Source organism: Myxocyprinus asiaticus, chromosome 12, assembly GCF_019703515.2.
Source record: "Myxocyprinus asiaticus isolate MX2 ecotype Aquarium Trade chromosome 12, UBuf_Myxa_2, whole genome shotgun sequence".
Classification (NCBI taxonomy): Eukaryota; Metazoa; Chordata; class Actinopteri; order Cypriniformes; family Catostomidae; genus Myxocyprinus; species Myxocyprinus asiaticus.
In genome coordinates, this window is record NC_059355.1 from 36,907,239 (window position 1) to 36,923,883 (window position 16,645).

Here is a 16,645-nt window from a genome sequence, read left to right on the forward strand (position 1 = left end):
ATGTAACATTCCACCCCACAACATTTAAAATGTAACAGAGTTGACACAAAACATGTTTTGTAAAAGAAATGTCATGGGTTATTAAATTTCTGGTAGCACTTTATTTTACAGTACTGTTCTACATTTACTTACTATATAATTACAACAACTACAGTAATTACTAGGTTCTAACCCTAAACCTAACCCCAATTCTAACCTTAACCCATATTAAGTCCATGTAGTTACCTAACATTACTTAGTACTTTCTTTTTTGGGAGGGGGGATTTTTTCCCCTTTTTCTCCCCCAATTTGGAATGCCCAATTCCCAATGCGCTCTAAGTCCTCGTGGTCGCATAGTGATTCGCCTTAGTCCGGGTGGCGGAGGACGAATCCCAGTTGCCTCCGCGTCTGAGACAGTCAACCCACGCATCTTATCACGTGGCTTGTTGAGCGCGTTGCCACAGAGACATAGCTCGTGTGGAGGCTTCACGCCATCCACCGCGGCAACCACGCTCAACTCACCATGCACCCCACCGAGAACGTACCACATTATAGCGACCACGAGGAGATTACCCCATGTGACCCTACCCTCCCTAGCAACCGGGCCAATTTGGTTGCTTAGGAGACCTGGCTGGAGTCACTCAGCATGCCCTGGGATTCGAACTAGCGAACTCAAGGGGTGGTAGTAACATTACTTAGTACTTTCTTAAGTACACTGTCAATATACTGAAAGTACACATACTGTAAAATAAAGTGCAACCAATATTCTTTCGGATGTGGCATTGTTTGAAAGAAATGCCTTACAACTGCCACTAACGTTCATCACCCTGGGCTACCAGCAGGAAAAGATCAGGCTGCTCTTAGAACTAAAGGAATCGACAGACCAGTCTGTGAGGGCTAGTAAAGCCCTGGTTCAAACAGGCCATGCTTGGAAGGCAGAGAAGGATGTAAACAGGAAGGTATCAAGACTGAAGCAACAAGAGATTGTTGGAAGAACACAATCAAGAAGAGCAGGCCCTGGATGGGGGATGGTTCCCAAACTGTGGTCAGCAGCCTCTGGAAAACAGAGGAAAGCGATGATAGTGCCAGAAGTATCTAGGATGGAAGGGGAAGGGTATATGATTAGAGAAGTCAGCCAGCAGCATCAGCAAGGGTGCTGGACAGTATGGGAGGGTAAATATGATAGAGTTTTAGGATGGGCTGACCTGTGGAAGGTACCCCAGGCCAGGCTAAGTTTTGTAATAAGATCCACCTATCATTCTCTTCCAAGCCATGGACATTTGTTGCTGTTGTATTACAAAGAAGAGAGTTGTCCCTTCTGTGGGTTCCCAAGAGCAAATCTGCAGCACATGTTGGCTGGGTGCAAGATTGCCTTGGCACAAGAATGGCACAGGTGGCGGAGATCCTAGAGGTGTGTAGGGTAAAGGCAAACAAATGTCATTACGCTCCTCAGAGGAAGTTCACTGACTCTGTTAAAAAAGGAGGTGCACGGAGGGAAGCAAGACCAATCCTGGTGCCTGGGAGTGATTGCTCAATGGTGGTCGACCATGGCCAGCAGTTGAAATGTCCTTCTGAGGTCGCTATTACCTCGTTGAAGCTGGACATAGTGTTATGTTTGGCATCAGCTAGAAAGGACATAATGATTGAGCTTACTGTCCCATGGGAAGAGGGACTGGAGGAAGCCTATCAGAGGGAGAAGTTAAAATATACTGATCTTGCCACAGAGTACAGAGAAAATGGATGGAGGGCTGCCACTTACCCTGTGGAGGTCGGGTGTCAAGGATTTATGGGAAGATCAATGCAGCATCTTTTGACGACATTGGTATCATTGGATGAGCATTGAAAAATTCTCTGAAGGAAATGGCAGAGGAAGCTGAGAAACAGAGCTGCTGGTTATGGTTAAGAAGGAAGGACGAAATGTGGGGTGTGAAGAAGAAAGAAAGTATGAATAGGGAACATTTGTGATATGTGGTGAGGTAGTATGTGGGAGAGGGAAAGGATGGGGAGGAATTATTTACACTGACCCACTCTGTCCTAATCTGGGGGTTTCTGGAGAGGGATTGTGTTAGGGATCGAAACCATGCCAAGCTAGGCTTTGTAGTGGCGGCTGACACAGTCTCACTGCTTGCCTCTCACGTCACTCTTTGGTTTAAGGATAGGCATTGGAGGGGTGGTAGTCTGAAAGCTTGTCTTTTCTACCAGAAAGAGGCCTTGGACATAGGGTAGGACTGCTCATGGTGGGGGGGATATCGAACCTTGGCTGCATGGTATGACCTATAAAGGAGAAATGTCTTGATGGAAATGCAAGAACAAGAAGCAGTGGAAAGGATCCGGAGTCCAGCTGCAGGGGATGGCAGGGAGACATCCCTGACCGCTGCCCCACCACCAGGAGATGTTCCGGGACGATGGGTGGCTTCTAGCAGATTACCCTGTAGCTGGACGACTGAAGGCACAGGAGAAGATGCAGCAGGCAATAATGCTCAGCAGGTTTAGACAGCTACCTGTGCAACTGATTACCAATAATAATGTGGGATTTATTACTCCCCACACTGGGTGATTCTGCAATGATTTGCTCAGTTATCTATTCTAATTGTGTTAAGATTATGAATTGCAAAGTTACTGTGACAGGGTAAATAATGTAGTGCTTTAGGGATAGGCGTAGGGTTAGTAATAATAAATAACTATTGGTACTTTGTAAGGCTGTAACCTTTGCAAGGCTGTAACCACATATTTATGATTGGTGCTATTTGTTTGAGAAAAGGAGGAAAGATGTCAGAAATAACCTTAAAATAGGCCTACCTTTTTTTTTTTTTTTACCACTAATCTGAAAATTTTTGGCACATCCACCTATGGTCCCCAATGTCTATTGTTGTTATTTTTGGTTATTGGTGGGAAAACATGATTTCTTGACAGTTCAGCAGTAACCTTGTCTATGAAATAAAAAAATAAAAAAAAGGTTGCACCGTTTTCTGACCCAATGACCCAAGAAAGTAGTCATTTAGCAGGTGTTTTTATTCAAAGCAACCTAATGTACAGTTATTACAGGGACGATCCTTGCTCAAGGCACCATAGTAATGTTTATAGCTCGCTCCTGGATCTAAAACCAGCATTCTTTTGATTACTCATGGTGTGTGGTGCATGTGCAAGTGAGCACAATATTTGTCTAGTATAATTATTTACTCACAACTTGTCCTGGAAGCCCTGGTGGTCCTTGCGGTCCCTGCAAACAAAATAAAATAAACTTGAATACTCAGATGAATAAAAATCGGCAGGTAAGATGAGGACACGATTTCTAAGCAAAACCCAGACTAGCTTAAAAGTCCATAGAGAGTATAAAAAAAAAATTTTAAGTGCTATCTGATGAAAAAGGCCTACATGAGAAGAAAAATACAGTAATGACATTTTTTAATTCAAGGACAAAGAGCCAAGGATAAAGGAGACACAGAGGGATAAACTGAGCATGTGAAGAAGCTCTGAGCTGAAGCCACAGAAATTGTCTAGTGACCTCTGAGGAGAGACAGAGGTCAAACTCCTCTGAGCAGTTGGCATGACTTCAATATTGCGTTTTTATCTTACTATGGCTCCTGGGGTGCCTGCAGGTCCAGGTAACCCTCTGTTGCCCTGAGGTCCAGGAGGGCCCTTGAAGAATGAAGAGAAAAAGACTAGAGTGAGTAGACTCTAGCGGGTTAGTTATATAACTCCCAAACACACTGTTGTGTATTAAACTGACTGGAGGAAAACACTCATAACTACATAAAACTTACTTGAACTCCAATGCCTGGCTCTCCTTGGTCACCCTAAAAATGACACACAAACATACATACATACGTGCACACACAAACACAATAATATATTTTATTTGTATCTGCAATTCTAAAGCTGAAAAAACCTACTGGAAATCCAAATTCACAAAACAGTTGCACCGTTTTTGCATTTCAGTGCAAAAACCTCCTCCTTCGTTTATTAATCCAACTTAACAAGGTGCTAAATATGCTGCAATAACGTTGTGCTGTATTTAAATGAAGTGATTGTGATTTTTTTCAGCGGAAACACATTCTTGCACTGTTACCAGGCTCAGAAAGCGGGCAGTAAACAGAATTGTAAAATTGTCGTTATAATCGATCACATATCCAGACGAGTGGTGCATCTTCAACATTTTACTGATTCAGGTGTCTTGACCACAGTGGTGGAGCGATGCTATACAGTACCAGTAAAAGTATACTTGATCCTCCACAACCTAGCACTAAGAACCGCCCCACAAAATCAGCAAATCTTTTTGTGGGTGTGTATGTGCCATTACCTAATTTGGATAATTCTTGCAAAATCAGATAACAGATTGTTCAATTAAACATTGCTATTAGCACATGCAATTAAGTGCTGCTATCAGTGGAAACAATTTATTCTTAGCTATTTCCCCCATCAGAGTCAAGAAGTCAAGAATTACAAAACAACTAACATGGTTAACACTATTTAAAATTACTGCTGATGAATGATCACATCACAGAGCACTCACCTTCACACCAGGAGCCCCTGGGGGTCCATTTCCGCCCATTGGACCCTAAAATAACACAGAGGGTAAGAAACAGTATTTCTATTTTAAGTATGTAATTAATGCATGTTAAACTGAATATACATACAGTTGGTCCTCTTATTCCTGGTTCTCCTGGATTCCCCTGTGTAAAACACAAGTTTTGGCATAAACAGCAAGCAGACACAAACATACACACACACACACACACACATACAGCAGACACACACACGTAGCACACACAAGCTCTGAATGGACAAACTTTGACAAAGACAGGGATGGAACAAACAACAGACACACATATATACACACAAATCTCACTCTGAGACATACAGTGACGTAAATTTCCTGCATGTACATTTTACAACTTACACGAGTATTATCATTAACGGACAAACAAATATACAAGCAAACACAAACACACACAAACAAACTACATACACAAAGATGCCCCCTCCCCCCTTCCATTATTAGCAAAGCAGCTAACAATCTCAGCCACAGAAAACCTACCGGTCTGCCCAGCACTCCTGGGAACCCAGGCAAGCCCTGAAGAGAAAGGAAGGAAGGAATGGAGAGAGGGATGGAGGAACAAAAAAAGATGGATAAAGGTATGGAGCAGAGAAATTAAGGTCCAAAATTCATGTGGGAAGAGTTGAGAGAGATGAAAAGTTGCAACACAGAGAGAGTGGAAAGGAGGAATGAGTTGAAGAGAGTGAGATTACAAAAAAGGAGTGGTGGAGGAAAAGAGGAGACAGGGTGGTTAGCTGATAGAAGCAGTGCTGCATTTGTTACTTTCTATGATTTATCTACAGAGCCTCAGGCAAAGGACGTCAGCTAGTGCTCACAGCAAGGCCTAGTACTCGGAGTGAATCCCCAGGCTTTCCTACAATGGCAAGCCCAAGAGAGGTTGCTGTGTTGGGATACTGTTACTCACAGGTAGACCTGATGGACCGGCTGGTCCCCTCAAACCCTGCTCCAGAGGAGAATAAAAGGTGTGAGTGAGAGCCAAAACTCTCCTTCTCCTCCAACTTGCTCCACATCTAAAACTTTCTTTTCATCTCCATTCCAGGAGAGTTAGCACATTCAATTATTATTGGACAGTTTGGCTAAATCAGATCAGACCCCATGCTGGGGGAGGAGAATTGTGGGACTCACCATTTTCTGGTCATCTCCTTGTGGCTAGAATTTTTCATGATCACAACAATGTACATGGGTTCTCATATGACAATCATTAAGATATAAGGAAAACATGAATCTAGAACTAGATTTTTTTATTTTCTTCATTGAAGCTTGCCGGTGCAAAACTTGATGCAAGGGCGTTTTACCACGGCATCACTTGGGTGTTCTGGGAGGTTGCTTACTGGCCCAAGTGAAAAGAACCCACCCTCAAGTCTCCATAATACTCTGGTCCCTCCTTTTAACTTATTTTTTGGCCTGTTATATCATTTATTGTTCAACATGTTAAAGTTTAATACTTTAAATTTTAAGTATAATAATAGGGTTAGGGGTTTGTTCATTAGCAAGCACCCCTAATAATCACAATATCTGAAACCTTAAGAATATCAACATTAGCATTATGCATTGAAAATTAAGTAAAAGCTGACATCAGAGGCTAATGGTAATTAATTTCTCACCGGCTTCCCATCCTGCCCTGGTTTTCCTGGCTCTCCTGGATTTCCCTAAGATAAAGAAATCACACATTTTTCAAGTAAAATCAGATAAAGAGAGACCAAGTTTTACATAAAGTTAAGGCCAGTTGTAAAGGCTATTGTAACTCACTGGGGAGCCATCTTTTCCGCTCTCGCCACTGGCTCCTTTGTCTCCTTTCTCCCCTCGAGCACCTGCATAGCCCTAGGAAAGGGAGACATCCCAGAAAAGCTCATCAACTATGGTCACAAACCTATGAGGTGCCATGCAGCAACACACCTAAATGGCTCAGAACCTCCTCTTACTAACAGTTATGACCACTTATAGAGCTCACCCGTTCTCCAGGAGGTCCAGGGGGTCCTACAGCACCAGACTCTCCTCTGACACCCTGGGGGCCAGGCAGACCCCTCGGACCAGGCAACCCACTCTGCGTAGGGGCAGACTCCCCCTTAAATAAATAAATACACACACTCAATAGATTTGAACACAGTTAATACAAACACATTTTTGTCACAGTTCACCATAAACTTTCACTGAAGAGTATGAACTTCATTTTGTTTTACCTTTGGTCCTGGTGGTCCCATAAGGCCAGACAATCCAGCCTGACCCTAAAAGAAAGGAGGTCAAGCATAAATTCCTTATAAAAACCTAGAGTGAGTTTCAAAATAAACATTTGCTATCTTCTTGTGGTGAAACAATCCTGCAGTTAAGCAGCTGAAAACCAAATCTGAGGAGCAAAATCAATAGCTAAAATATGATAACACAATCATTTGCACTGTCTTGTCACAAATAATTCAACCTCCACTGGCAGGTATGGCAAAAAAAAAAGTTAGGCATGCATAGCATTAGGCCTAGGCATTGGCAACTACTGGTACCTGATGACAAAATACACAAAGTAATACATGCAGTATGTAACGATTCAATACATCGTGATGCATCACAATATCTTAATTAGGTAGCAATTAAGAGACCCAGCCTGTCAGTCTTTTTTGTGTGGTTCACTTCACTTTTATCCAGTACAGAACCTGCCAGTTTAAGTCTGCACTTCTTTAGACTACATGCTGCTTCAATAATTGTGAGAAAAATAATCCCAAAATGCTGATATAGGGCACAGCACTAAAGAGCATGCACGAGTAGTAGTGATGGAGCTCACAGCTGGACCTCTATCCCCTTTCTCCCCTTTGTGTCCCTGTAACAAAGATGAAGTTTCAGTCTCATTAGAATAACTTTATCACAAGCACCTTGTTTTTAATCAGCTCTTTTTCTTCTAAAAGATCTAAAACAAAATATTGAAAGTATTCAAATTCTGTTTCTCTTTACCTTCTCTCCAGGTCTGCCAACTTCTCCAAGTTCACCGGCTCGTCCTGGCACTCCTGGTATTCCTGGCTTTCCAGGTTCACCTGCCTGTCCAGGTGGACCCTCTGGACCCCTTTCTCCAATAGCCCTGCCTGGGGGACCCTGTGGGCCGGAAGGCCCTTTCTCACCCTGCTCTCCTTTTATACCTTGCTCACCTGGAAGACCTCGTGCACCCTAGTGCCAGTACATAAAGAAGAGGGGGCAAGGTACAACAATAGAAAGATGATAAGAGTCAGTGTGACAAAGAGGAAAAATATGGAAAGAAATAAAAATTTTCAAAACATTTTTCATAGTCACAAGAAGAAAAATGTCACAAGTAATATGAGATTTAGACATGATAAATGTGATCTAGAACAGTGGTTCTCAACTGGTTTCCTTTCAGGAGGACACAGATTCTACATTGGATATTGAGTGGCAACCCAACACAGTATCATGTTTGTTTATCGTACAAAAGCATAAATGTCCTTATCATAAAACATTGAAATATATCAAAATACTATATATCAAAACAGAATGTGACCCTATCAGAACAGACCTGCAACCCATTTCTGGCAAACCACCAGTTGAGAACCAGTGCTGTAGAGCAGATTGCTGGATGTTTTTGGTCTGAGCTATATTTATGGCCTGCTTTCCATTCAGCACCATGGACAGCGACCAATAAGTTTCACATGATCTTCACTGATTGGGCTTATAAGGTCCTGAAAAAGGCTCCTTATAAACCTTCTGCCTTATCAGACACCACTCTCTCATTCACACATAAACACAAATATGCACAGATATACTGTAACTAACATCTGCTCCTGGAGGGCCTCTAGGTCCAACATCTCCTTTATCACCTTTTTTTCCCTCCTTCAGTGCACTGAACTGTGATATCAGATTGCTATTTTCATCAACCAGTAGTTTCAATTCTCTGATCTACAATGAAAAGAAAGAGAGACACAGAGAGTTATACATCTACTTCCAAAAGTTTGTCAATTTCGAATCTTGTTAATAAATCTCTTAATACCTCAATGCCAAATTCTGAAAAAGCTCTCTTCACATCCTGTGACAAAACAGAGGAAAACAACATAAGCAATCTTGTTGGCCATGCATGTGAGTCTCTGCATGCATTTGCATTTTCCTTACCACTACAGTTCCTGGTCTGCCATCCTCCCCTGGATCTCCCTGTCAATCAAAAAAGTTGCATCATTCCTGATGAGACACTACTATTCGATCAAGTATGCTGAGATCTTCCTTATGTCATCTCTGAGATCAGTGAACCGCTAAAATACACGTTTAAAAATACACTCACCACTTCTCCTTTCAAGCCTGGTAGACCTCTCTCCCCCTAAAAGAGTTGAATTATGACAAATTGAGCCATGATGAAAAAACAGACAAAAAACAAACAAACACACATACAAACAAAAACTTACTCTAGTTCCAGCAGCTCCTGGAACTCCAGGTACTCCCTGATTGATTGAAAAAAATTATATGAAAATTGCAATGCATAAGAAAGATGCAATCATATTGTATGTATTCAGAAGAAAGTGCAAAAGGCACTGCTAAGGTGCTAGGGTATTCTGGGTTTTTGCTAGGTGGTTGCTTACTGGCTAATTTTTAATGCCCATTTAATTGCACGCCAGGCAAAAATTTTAAGTCTGATTGTTAAGAAAAGTTGCAAGCTGCATGATTGGAGGTATCATTCATGTCAGTAGCATAAACGGCGCGTGGTGAAGTTTAATACTGTGGTTAAGGGGTTTGTTCTAATTCCTAACCCTACGTATTAGCAATAGTTATAGTGACACCTACTCTCTGACTCTAAAGCAACTGATTGTTATTGCGGTAGAGCCAGCAGTGGTTGCTGTAACTTACAGGGGTTCCTGGAGGTCCCTGGGGGCCAGGAATAGGTGTTGCTGGCTCCCCTTTAACATAGACTACCTGCAAGACAGAAGAAAAGAGTAATACTGTGATTAATAGATTAGAGAAGCAAAAAGAACAATCAACGCATTCAAACACAGACATATGAATAAACACACACACACACAAACGCACCGGTCCTGGTGGTCCAACACTGCCGGGAACCCCAGGGGGTCCGATGGGACCAGGAGGGCCAGTCGGCCCTGCAATGCCCTGATCACCTTTTATCCCATCCCGACCCTGTGGAGTGAAGAGTGTAAGACAGAGAGAGAGAGAGAGAGAGAGAGAAATAACTGATACAAATTAATTCCTTAATTAATGGGAATAAATTTGCACATTAAATAAACTATCATCTGCAAAGAGTTTTTCCCATAAGATCGTTGACTCATAATTACTGACTGCACTCTGCATCAAGCACAGGAAAAAGAGAGCATCCACACATGGAAATTTCTGCATGAGTGTGTATATGTGTTTCTCTGATTGCATGTGATTGAAAACATACATTAGGAAAATCAGCTGTGTGAAACAAAGCCAGCAAAAGAAAAGGCAAAAAACAAGTAAAAGAAGGCAGTGCCAGTAAGAGAGATAACGGCTGAGTAAATGAACAGAAAACAACATCAACAGTTGAATAAATTTCAGGTCAGGTGTGGCCACAAAGCACAAAAAAGAAAACAGCAAGTACCAGCTTAGAGATAGCAGAACACAAAGTGAATCATACAATACATTATCAGGTGGCACTTAAGGACAAGAAGAGGCTTAACAAACCTGTTACACACTTCCTTTTGATGCCAAGGAGTGTATAAGAGCCACAAAATGCCAATAATAACATTTTCATATCGGTTAGAGAAGCATGAAGATGTAAAAATGTATATTTTGGAATGCTGTGTTGTGCCAAGTATGATAAGCTGTGATGGGGTTGTCTTGTGTTGTGAAAGTCAGGAGTTGAAGCAAGAAAAGAATGAGTAGGAAGATAAGAAAGAGAGACTCACGTCTCTTCCAGAAGGCCCGGACTCTCCTTTATCTCCCTGTGAAGAACGGCAGACCAGAGGTGACCAGAGGCTAATTATCAAGATTACACAAGCTTTCGACAATGAGTGTTTTGTTACCTTTCGACCGTCCTCTCCTGGCACACCATCTTCACCCTGAAAAAGTTTGATTGAAAATGAGGCGCTAAACAGACATCTGGATGAGTGTGAGGCGCGTTTTCATAATTTCTGTAATCAAGACTTCCTGTAATCAGCTCTTCCTGTTATGGTATGAGAACTCTTGTAATTTTGTGTAGCTCATTCAAGCAGTAATTTCTCTTCTAAATGACTTGTTCGCCATGCAGCCCCGTATTACTGATATATGATGGGTGCCTTCCAGCCTAATATAGCTCCTGCAATTACCACAGCTGGCTTAGAGCTGTGATCAGTAAATCAGGAGAAACTGCAGGACAAGCGGTGCACATAAGCCCAGCTCCAGTGGCACAATCTATCTCAGTCTGGTTAACCAAACATTAGTACACAGCTGACAGAAACTTCCCACATATTTCAACTATAAAGCATTTACTAGGCTGAGTTACCTCCTACTGATAGCGCATTAGGGTGATAAGTGGGGTGATTTATAATCAGCAGGATGGTTTAATCATCTCATTTAGAAAGATTTAAATGTCTCTTTGCATAAGAAAGGCTGTGGTGTGGTCACTAGGCCTGAAGGAGACCACTGATCAGGAAAATCCCATTCAACCACTGAGCGCACCTTTAAAAGGATGTTTGGGGTTCTCTTTCAGATAAGTACTACTCATACTATTTTCATATTTCTATTTACTTACAGCTTTTCCTGGCAGTCCTGGCTTCCCACCATCTCCTGCTTTACCCTGAAACACAGCAAAACTTTGTTTTTATGTGGTAATGTGTATGTTTGTGCGAATGTTCCGATGCATGGATGTGTATGGATGGTCCGATTTCCACTACAAAAATTCAAGTAGTGTATGATTTTTCTCACAGGTGTGCCTTCAGGTCCTGAGGGCCCTGGGGGTCCTGGAGGCCCTAGAGGCCCTCTGAGTCCAGCCAAGCCCTATAAAAACCACGATTGAATATAGAGTGGTCAATCTCATGCATTATAAAATACTGGGGTCTCAAGATGCATTTTTATAGCTTATAAAAATAAAACTATATTGCTATAATGTCTTAATAATATTAAGAAATAGAGCTGTTCATCTGTGATATCTGTAATTCGCCATGGGTTCCCTCTGGAATTTCCTATGTGTTTTAATAATGTGGTTCCCTATCTGTCACTCACTCGATGTTGTGTCGATATAGTGACACTAGGGGTCACTCTTGGGAGCCCAAGTCACCTCTGGTCTTTGATAAAAGGCCAATGAAAATTGGCTAGTGGTATTTGCATGTCACTCCCCCGGACATACGGGTATAAAAGGAGCTGGCGTGCAACCACTCATTCAGATTTTCTATTCGGAGACGAACGTTCAATGTTTACTGAGCTGATTGTTCATTCACCTCTGCTGGATCTGACGGCGCATTTCAGCGGCTTCTCCCTCCTATGCACTGGTGCACTGCAGAGAACGCCCCTGGGGGCTTCGGCAGAAAAAAAAAGAGTATATTTTCCTAAAAGAGTATAGTTCTCTAATAGGGCGTCACACACGGAATATCTTTTTAAAGACGCATCTTTTTAAAAATGCCTTCCATTTGTGTGTTATTCCTGGTTGCGGTCGTTACCTCTCAACTTCAGATGGTCACGATCGCTGTCTTTCATGTCTGGGCGCGACCCATGCGGAGACAGCGTTCGTGGATGGTTCATGTACTCACTGCAAGAACATGACCATGGCAACGTTGCGGTCACGGCTTGCTTTCAAGCCACCCCAGCATCTCCCTGCCTCGGTCCTTCTACCTATGGGTATGAGGCCAGCGCGGCTAGCACTGGGGGTGATTTGAGGACCTCAATGGGACCGCCTCCACCGGGTATCCCCCCGTGGACCTCCCATTCACCAGCACGCTCATCTGCCCCGACCGGGCTTCCAGATGTGTCCGCCGGCTCATCTCACAGCGAGTTCGACCTCTTGTTTGGAGCCCGCGAAGCTGATGAGCTCTCGAGCGCAGCATCAGAGAGCGGGCTTGTCTAGCCGGACGCAGAAGCCTCAGCTGCGCTCTCCCCTTCGGGGACGATTGCCCAGTCACAGGCTGATGCGGAAATGACGGACATGCTTTCCCGGGCGGCTGCGAGCGTCGGGCTAGAGTGGAACCCTCCGCTCTCCCCCGAAACCTCGTGGCTCGATGATTGGTTCCTGGGCTCGCGGCGCCGCTCAAAGCAGCCACGCCCCGCTCCAGTGCCTTTCTTCCCGGAAGTGCACGAGGAGCTGACAAAATCGTGGGAGGCACATTTTACTGCCCAGTCCCGATTTCTCAGCTACCCCGCCCTCACTACCCTCAATGGCGGGGCGGCCAGGGGATATACGGTGATTCCCCCGGTGGATAAGGCGCTCACGGTGCATCTATGCCCGCAGAGCACCACCACCTGGCGCGGATGCCCAAAGCTCCCATCCAAGGCCTGTAGGTTCACGTCGTCCCTGACGGCCAAAGTCTACAGTGCTGCTGGACAAGCCGCCTCTGACCTGCACGCCATGGCTCTCCTGCAGGTCCACCAAGCCAAGGCACTAAAAGAACTGCACGAGGGTAGTTCCGCCCCAGATCTGAAGCAGGAATTGCGCTCAGCGAACGACCTCGCTCTCCGGGCGACGAAGGTCACGGCGCGGTCTCTTGGGCGGGCGATGTCCACATTAGTGGTCCAGGAGCGCCACCTTTGGCTCAACCTGGTCGAGATGGGTGAGGCCGACAAGACACGGTTCCTTGCTGCCCCTATCTCCCAGGCTGGCCTATTTGGCGACACCTTCGAGGACTTTGCCCAGCAGTTCTCGACAGTGAAGCAGCAAACAGAGGCTATCTGGCATACCCTGCCCCGGCGTGGCTCAAGATCCCGCACTCCGCCTGCTCGTCGCCAAGGGCATCCCCCTGCGATGACTGCACCGGCTCCGCCGCAGCCCGCCCCTTCGGCCCGGCCCTGGCGTGGAGCCCACCGCAGGAAGCAGACGCCACCCATCTCACGGCCGGCCGCCAAGATTCCACGGAAGGCTTCAAAGCGCCCCTGAGACGGGCGACCCAGGGTTGACGAAACCCACTGCTTTGGAGCTGGTAAGAAGACCACTCCATCCCCCGGTGGAGGGCCGGGAGGAGAATCTTTTGTTGCCTTTTCATTTGATTTCGCCACATGCCCAAGTGGCTGCGGTACCCAAAAGTTCAGCAAAAGAGCGGTTTCCTCGTTCCCTGGGTCACATACCCGGTGTGCATGGCCGTCATCATGACCACCATCCACCTTTTTATCCTTGCAGGATTGGCGCTCCAGTGGTGGTCTCCCCGCCCCTGCGCGCCCAGCTGTGGCACAGATCCGCCCCCGATGTGACAACCTCCACGGGTTGCGAGGACAGGCCTCTTCCTCCCCCGTCCCAGGCTGTTCCGGGAGTGGTCACAAGGAGCCAGGTAAGTGTTTCGATGTCCCTAGACTCAGCATGGCCCCGACATGGTGTGGCACCCCGCGCTCCGCCCCACCGCGAGGCCCCACCTGCCGGTACGTCCGACGAGACTGTCCCTTTGGTCCCCCTCGCACGGAGCTTGGATGCGTGGCTTGCACTTTCCAATCCGTCGCGATGGCTGATCCGGACCGTCCGACTCAGCTATGCGATTCATTTCGCCAGGTGTCCGCCCAGGTTCAGCGGTATCCACTTCACCTTGGCGAAGGACGAAAATGCTGCTACCTTAAGCGTGGAGATCGCCACCCTCCTACGGGGTGCGATAGAACCGGTCCCTCCAGCCGAGATGAAGAAGGGGTTTTACAGCCCCTACTTCATCATACCAAAAAAAGGCGGTGGGTTGCGGCCAATCTTGGACCTGCGAGTACTGAACCGGGCTTTACACAGACTCCCGTTCAAGATGCTGATGCAAAAACGCATTCTGGCGAGCATCCGGCATCAAGATTGGTTTGCGGCGGTAGACCTGAAGGACGCACACTTTCACGTCTCGATTCTACCTCGACACAGACCCTTCCTGTGGTTTGCATTCGAGGGTTGGGCGTATCAGTACAAGGTCCTCCCTTTCGGTCTGTCCTTGTCCCTTGCGTCTTCACGAAGGTCGCAGAGGCATCTCTTGCCTCATTAAGGGAGGTGGGCATTCGCATTCTCAACTATCTCGACGATTGGCTAATCCTAGCTCACTCTCGGGACATGTTGTGTGCACACAAGGACTTGGTGCTCTCACACCTCAGCCGATTAGGACTTCGGGTCAACTGGGAAAAGAGCAAGCTCCTCCTGGTTCAGAGCATCTCTTTTCTCGGTTTGGAGTTGGACTCAGTCTCATTGACAGCGCGCCTCACAAACGAGCGCGCACAGTCGGTGCTGGCCTGTTTGAAGGCGTTCAAACAGAAAACAGCAGTTCCAATGAAACTCTTTCAGAGGCTCCTGGGGCATATGGCATCCTCAGCGGTGGCCACCCCACTCAGGTTGATGCATATGAGACCGCTTAAGCACTGGCTTCAGACTCGAGTCCCGAGATAGGCATGGCGCTGCAGAACACATCGCGTGGTCATCACGCCGGTCTGTCACTGCCTCTTCAGCCCTTGGACCAACCTCACATTTCTACGGGCAAGCGTTCCCCTAGAGCAGGTCTCCAGGCGCGTCGTGGTCACGACAGACACCTCCAAGACTGGCTGGGGTGCCTTTTGCAACGGGCACACAGCCGCCACCTTGTGGACGAGCCCGCGGCTGTGTTGGCACATGCGGGGTACCATCTGGCACCCACGACCGGACCTCTGGAATCTCCATGTCTGGCCTCTGGACCTGCGGTGGTAGACCCGATCACTCAGGATAGGGCCCCCTCTACGAGGCAACTATATGCCTTTAAGTGGCGTCTGTTCGCTAAGTGGTGTTGTTCCCGACGGGATGATCCCCTGAGATGCGCAGTCGGATCGGTGCTTTCCTTCCTGCAGGAGAGGTTGGAAGGGCGGCTGTCCCCCTTCCACCTTGAAGGTGTACGTAGCCGCTACAGCAGCACACTAGGACACAGTGGACGGTAAGTCCTTAGGGAAGCACGACCTGATCATCAGGTTCCTGAGAGAAGCCGGGAGGCTGAATCCCTCCAGACCGCGCCTCGTTCCCTCATGGGACCTCTCTGTAGATCTTCAGGGTCTACAGAGAGCCCCTTTGAGCCTTTGCAGTCAGCTGAGCCTAAGGCACTCTCCTTGAAGACTGCCCTCCTGACTGCGCTCACCTCCATCAAGAAGGTAGGAGACCTGCAAGCATTCTCTGTCAGCAAAACGTGCCTGGAGTTCGGTCCGGGCTACTCTCACGTGATCTTGAGACCCCGACTGGGCTATGTGCCCAAGGTTCCCACGACCCCTTTAAGGGACCAGGTGGTGACCCTGCGAGCGCTGCCCCAGGAGGAGGCAGACCCAGCCCTGTCGTTGCTGTGTCCGGTGCACACTTTACACATCTATTTGGATCGCACGCAGAGCTTTAGGATCTCTGAGCAGCTCTTTGTCTGCTTTGGTGCACAGTGGAAAGGAAGTGCTGTCTCCAAGCAGAGGATCACCCACTGGCTCATTGACGCCATAGCTATGGCATATCACGCCCAGGACGTGCCGCCCCTGGTAGGGCTACGAGCCCATTCTACCAGGGGTGTAGCGGCCTCCTAGGCCCTGGCCAGGGGTGCCTCTCAAAAAGACATTTGCAGAGCAGCAGGCTGGGCAACACCCAACACCTTTGTGAGGTTCTACAACCTCCGGGTGGAACCGGTTTCATCCCGGGTAGGGGCACGCAATACAAGTGGATAAGCCCGGGATAGCCGGCCAGGTGTATCGCTTGCACATAGCGCCTTTCACCTCCTCTGAGCTGAAGACGTATGCCATTAACTCCCAGTAGTGTTCACAAACTATATTCCCTGGTTGACTTCCTCCGAGCCCTGTGGCAGTCGAGTTTTCGGAGAGACTCACTGCCGGCCCAGTACACATGCTAACTAAAAGTCCTGTTCTGGGGTAGGTGCTCCACATATGGCGGTTCCCTGTAGGTAACCCCATGCGATGTATATCTTCCGCTAATTCATTTCCCTGTTGGCAAACTGCGTCTTCCTTGGGCAGAGGCCCCTCTGCCACAGTCTCCATGTTTGTAGCAACTCCTCCCCCGTTGGGTAGGACCTA

At 46.7% G+C, this 16,645-nt stretch overlaps 1 protein-coding gene across 5 annotated transcripts in view; it reads right to left on the minus strand.

Moving 5' to 3' along the window:
• The window catches only part of col7a1 (collagen, type VII, alpha 1), a 139,539-nt gene that overhangs the window by 40,672 nt on the left and 82,222 nt on the right, over positions 1-16,645 (minus strand). For 4 of the 5 annotated variants that reach the window (XM_051711307.1, XM_051711309.1, XM_051711308.1 and 1 more), the window contains exons 64-86: positions 11,393-11,464; positions 11,220-11,264; positions 10,513-10,548; positions 10,396-10,431; positions 9,542-9,646; positions 9,362-9,427; positions 8,923-8,958; positions 8,802-8,837; positions 8,636-8,674; positions 8,517-8,552; positions 8,303-8,425; positions 7,475-7,684; positions 7,308-7,343; positions 6,718-6,762; positions 6,489-6,602; positions 6,287-6,358; positions 6,142-6,186; positions 5,442-5,477; positions 4,617-4,652; positions 4,493-4,537; positions 3,744-3,776; positions 3,556-3,618; positions 3,164-3,199 (exon numbers count right to left, since the gene is read on the minus strand). In XM_051711307.1, coding sequence (XP_051567267.1) covers positions 3,164-3,199; positions 3,556-3,618; positions 3,744-3,776; positions 4,493-4,537; positions 4,617-4,652; positions 5,442-5,477; positions 6,142-6,186; positions 6,287-6,358; positions 6,489-6,602; positions 6,718-6,762; positions 7,308-7,343; positions 7,475-7,684; positions 8,303-8,425; positions 8,517-8,552; positions 8,636-8,674; positions 8,802-8,837; positions 8,923-8,958; positions 9,362-9,427; positions 9,542-9,646; positions 10,396-10,431; positions 10,513-10,548; positions 11,220-11,264; positions 11,393-11,464 — 1,401 coding nt within the window. Of the gene's footprint in view, positions 1-3,163; positions 3,200-3,555; positions 3,619-3,743; positions 3,777-4,492; positions 4,538-4,616; positions 4,653-5,017; positions 5,054-5,441; positions 5,478-6,141; positions 6,187-6,286; positions 6,359-6,488; positions 6,603-6,717; positions 6,763-7,307; positions 7,344-7,474; positions 7,685-8,302; positions 8,426-8,516; positions 8,553-8,635; positions 8,675-8,801; positions 8,838-8,922; positions 8,959-9,361; positions 9,428-9,541; positions 9,647-10,395; positions 10,432-10,512; positions 10,549-11,219; positions 11,265-11,392; positions 11,465-16,645 lie in introns of all 5 variants that reach the window. The other variant, XM_051711310.1, reaches the window with a different exon arrangement.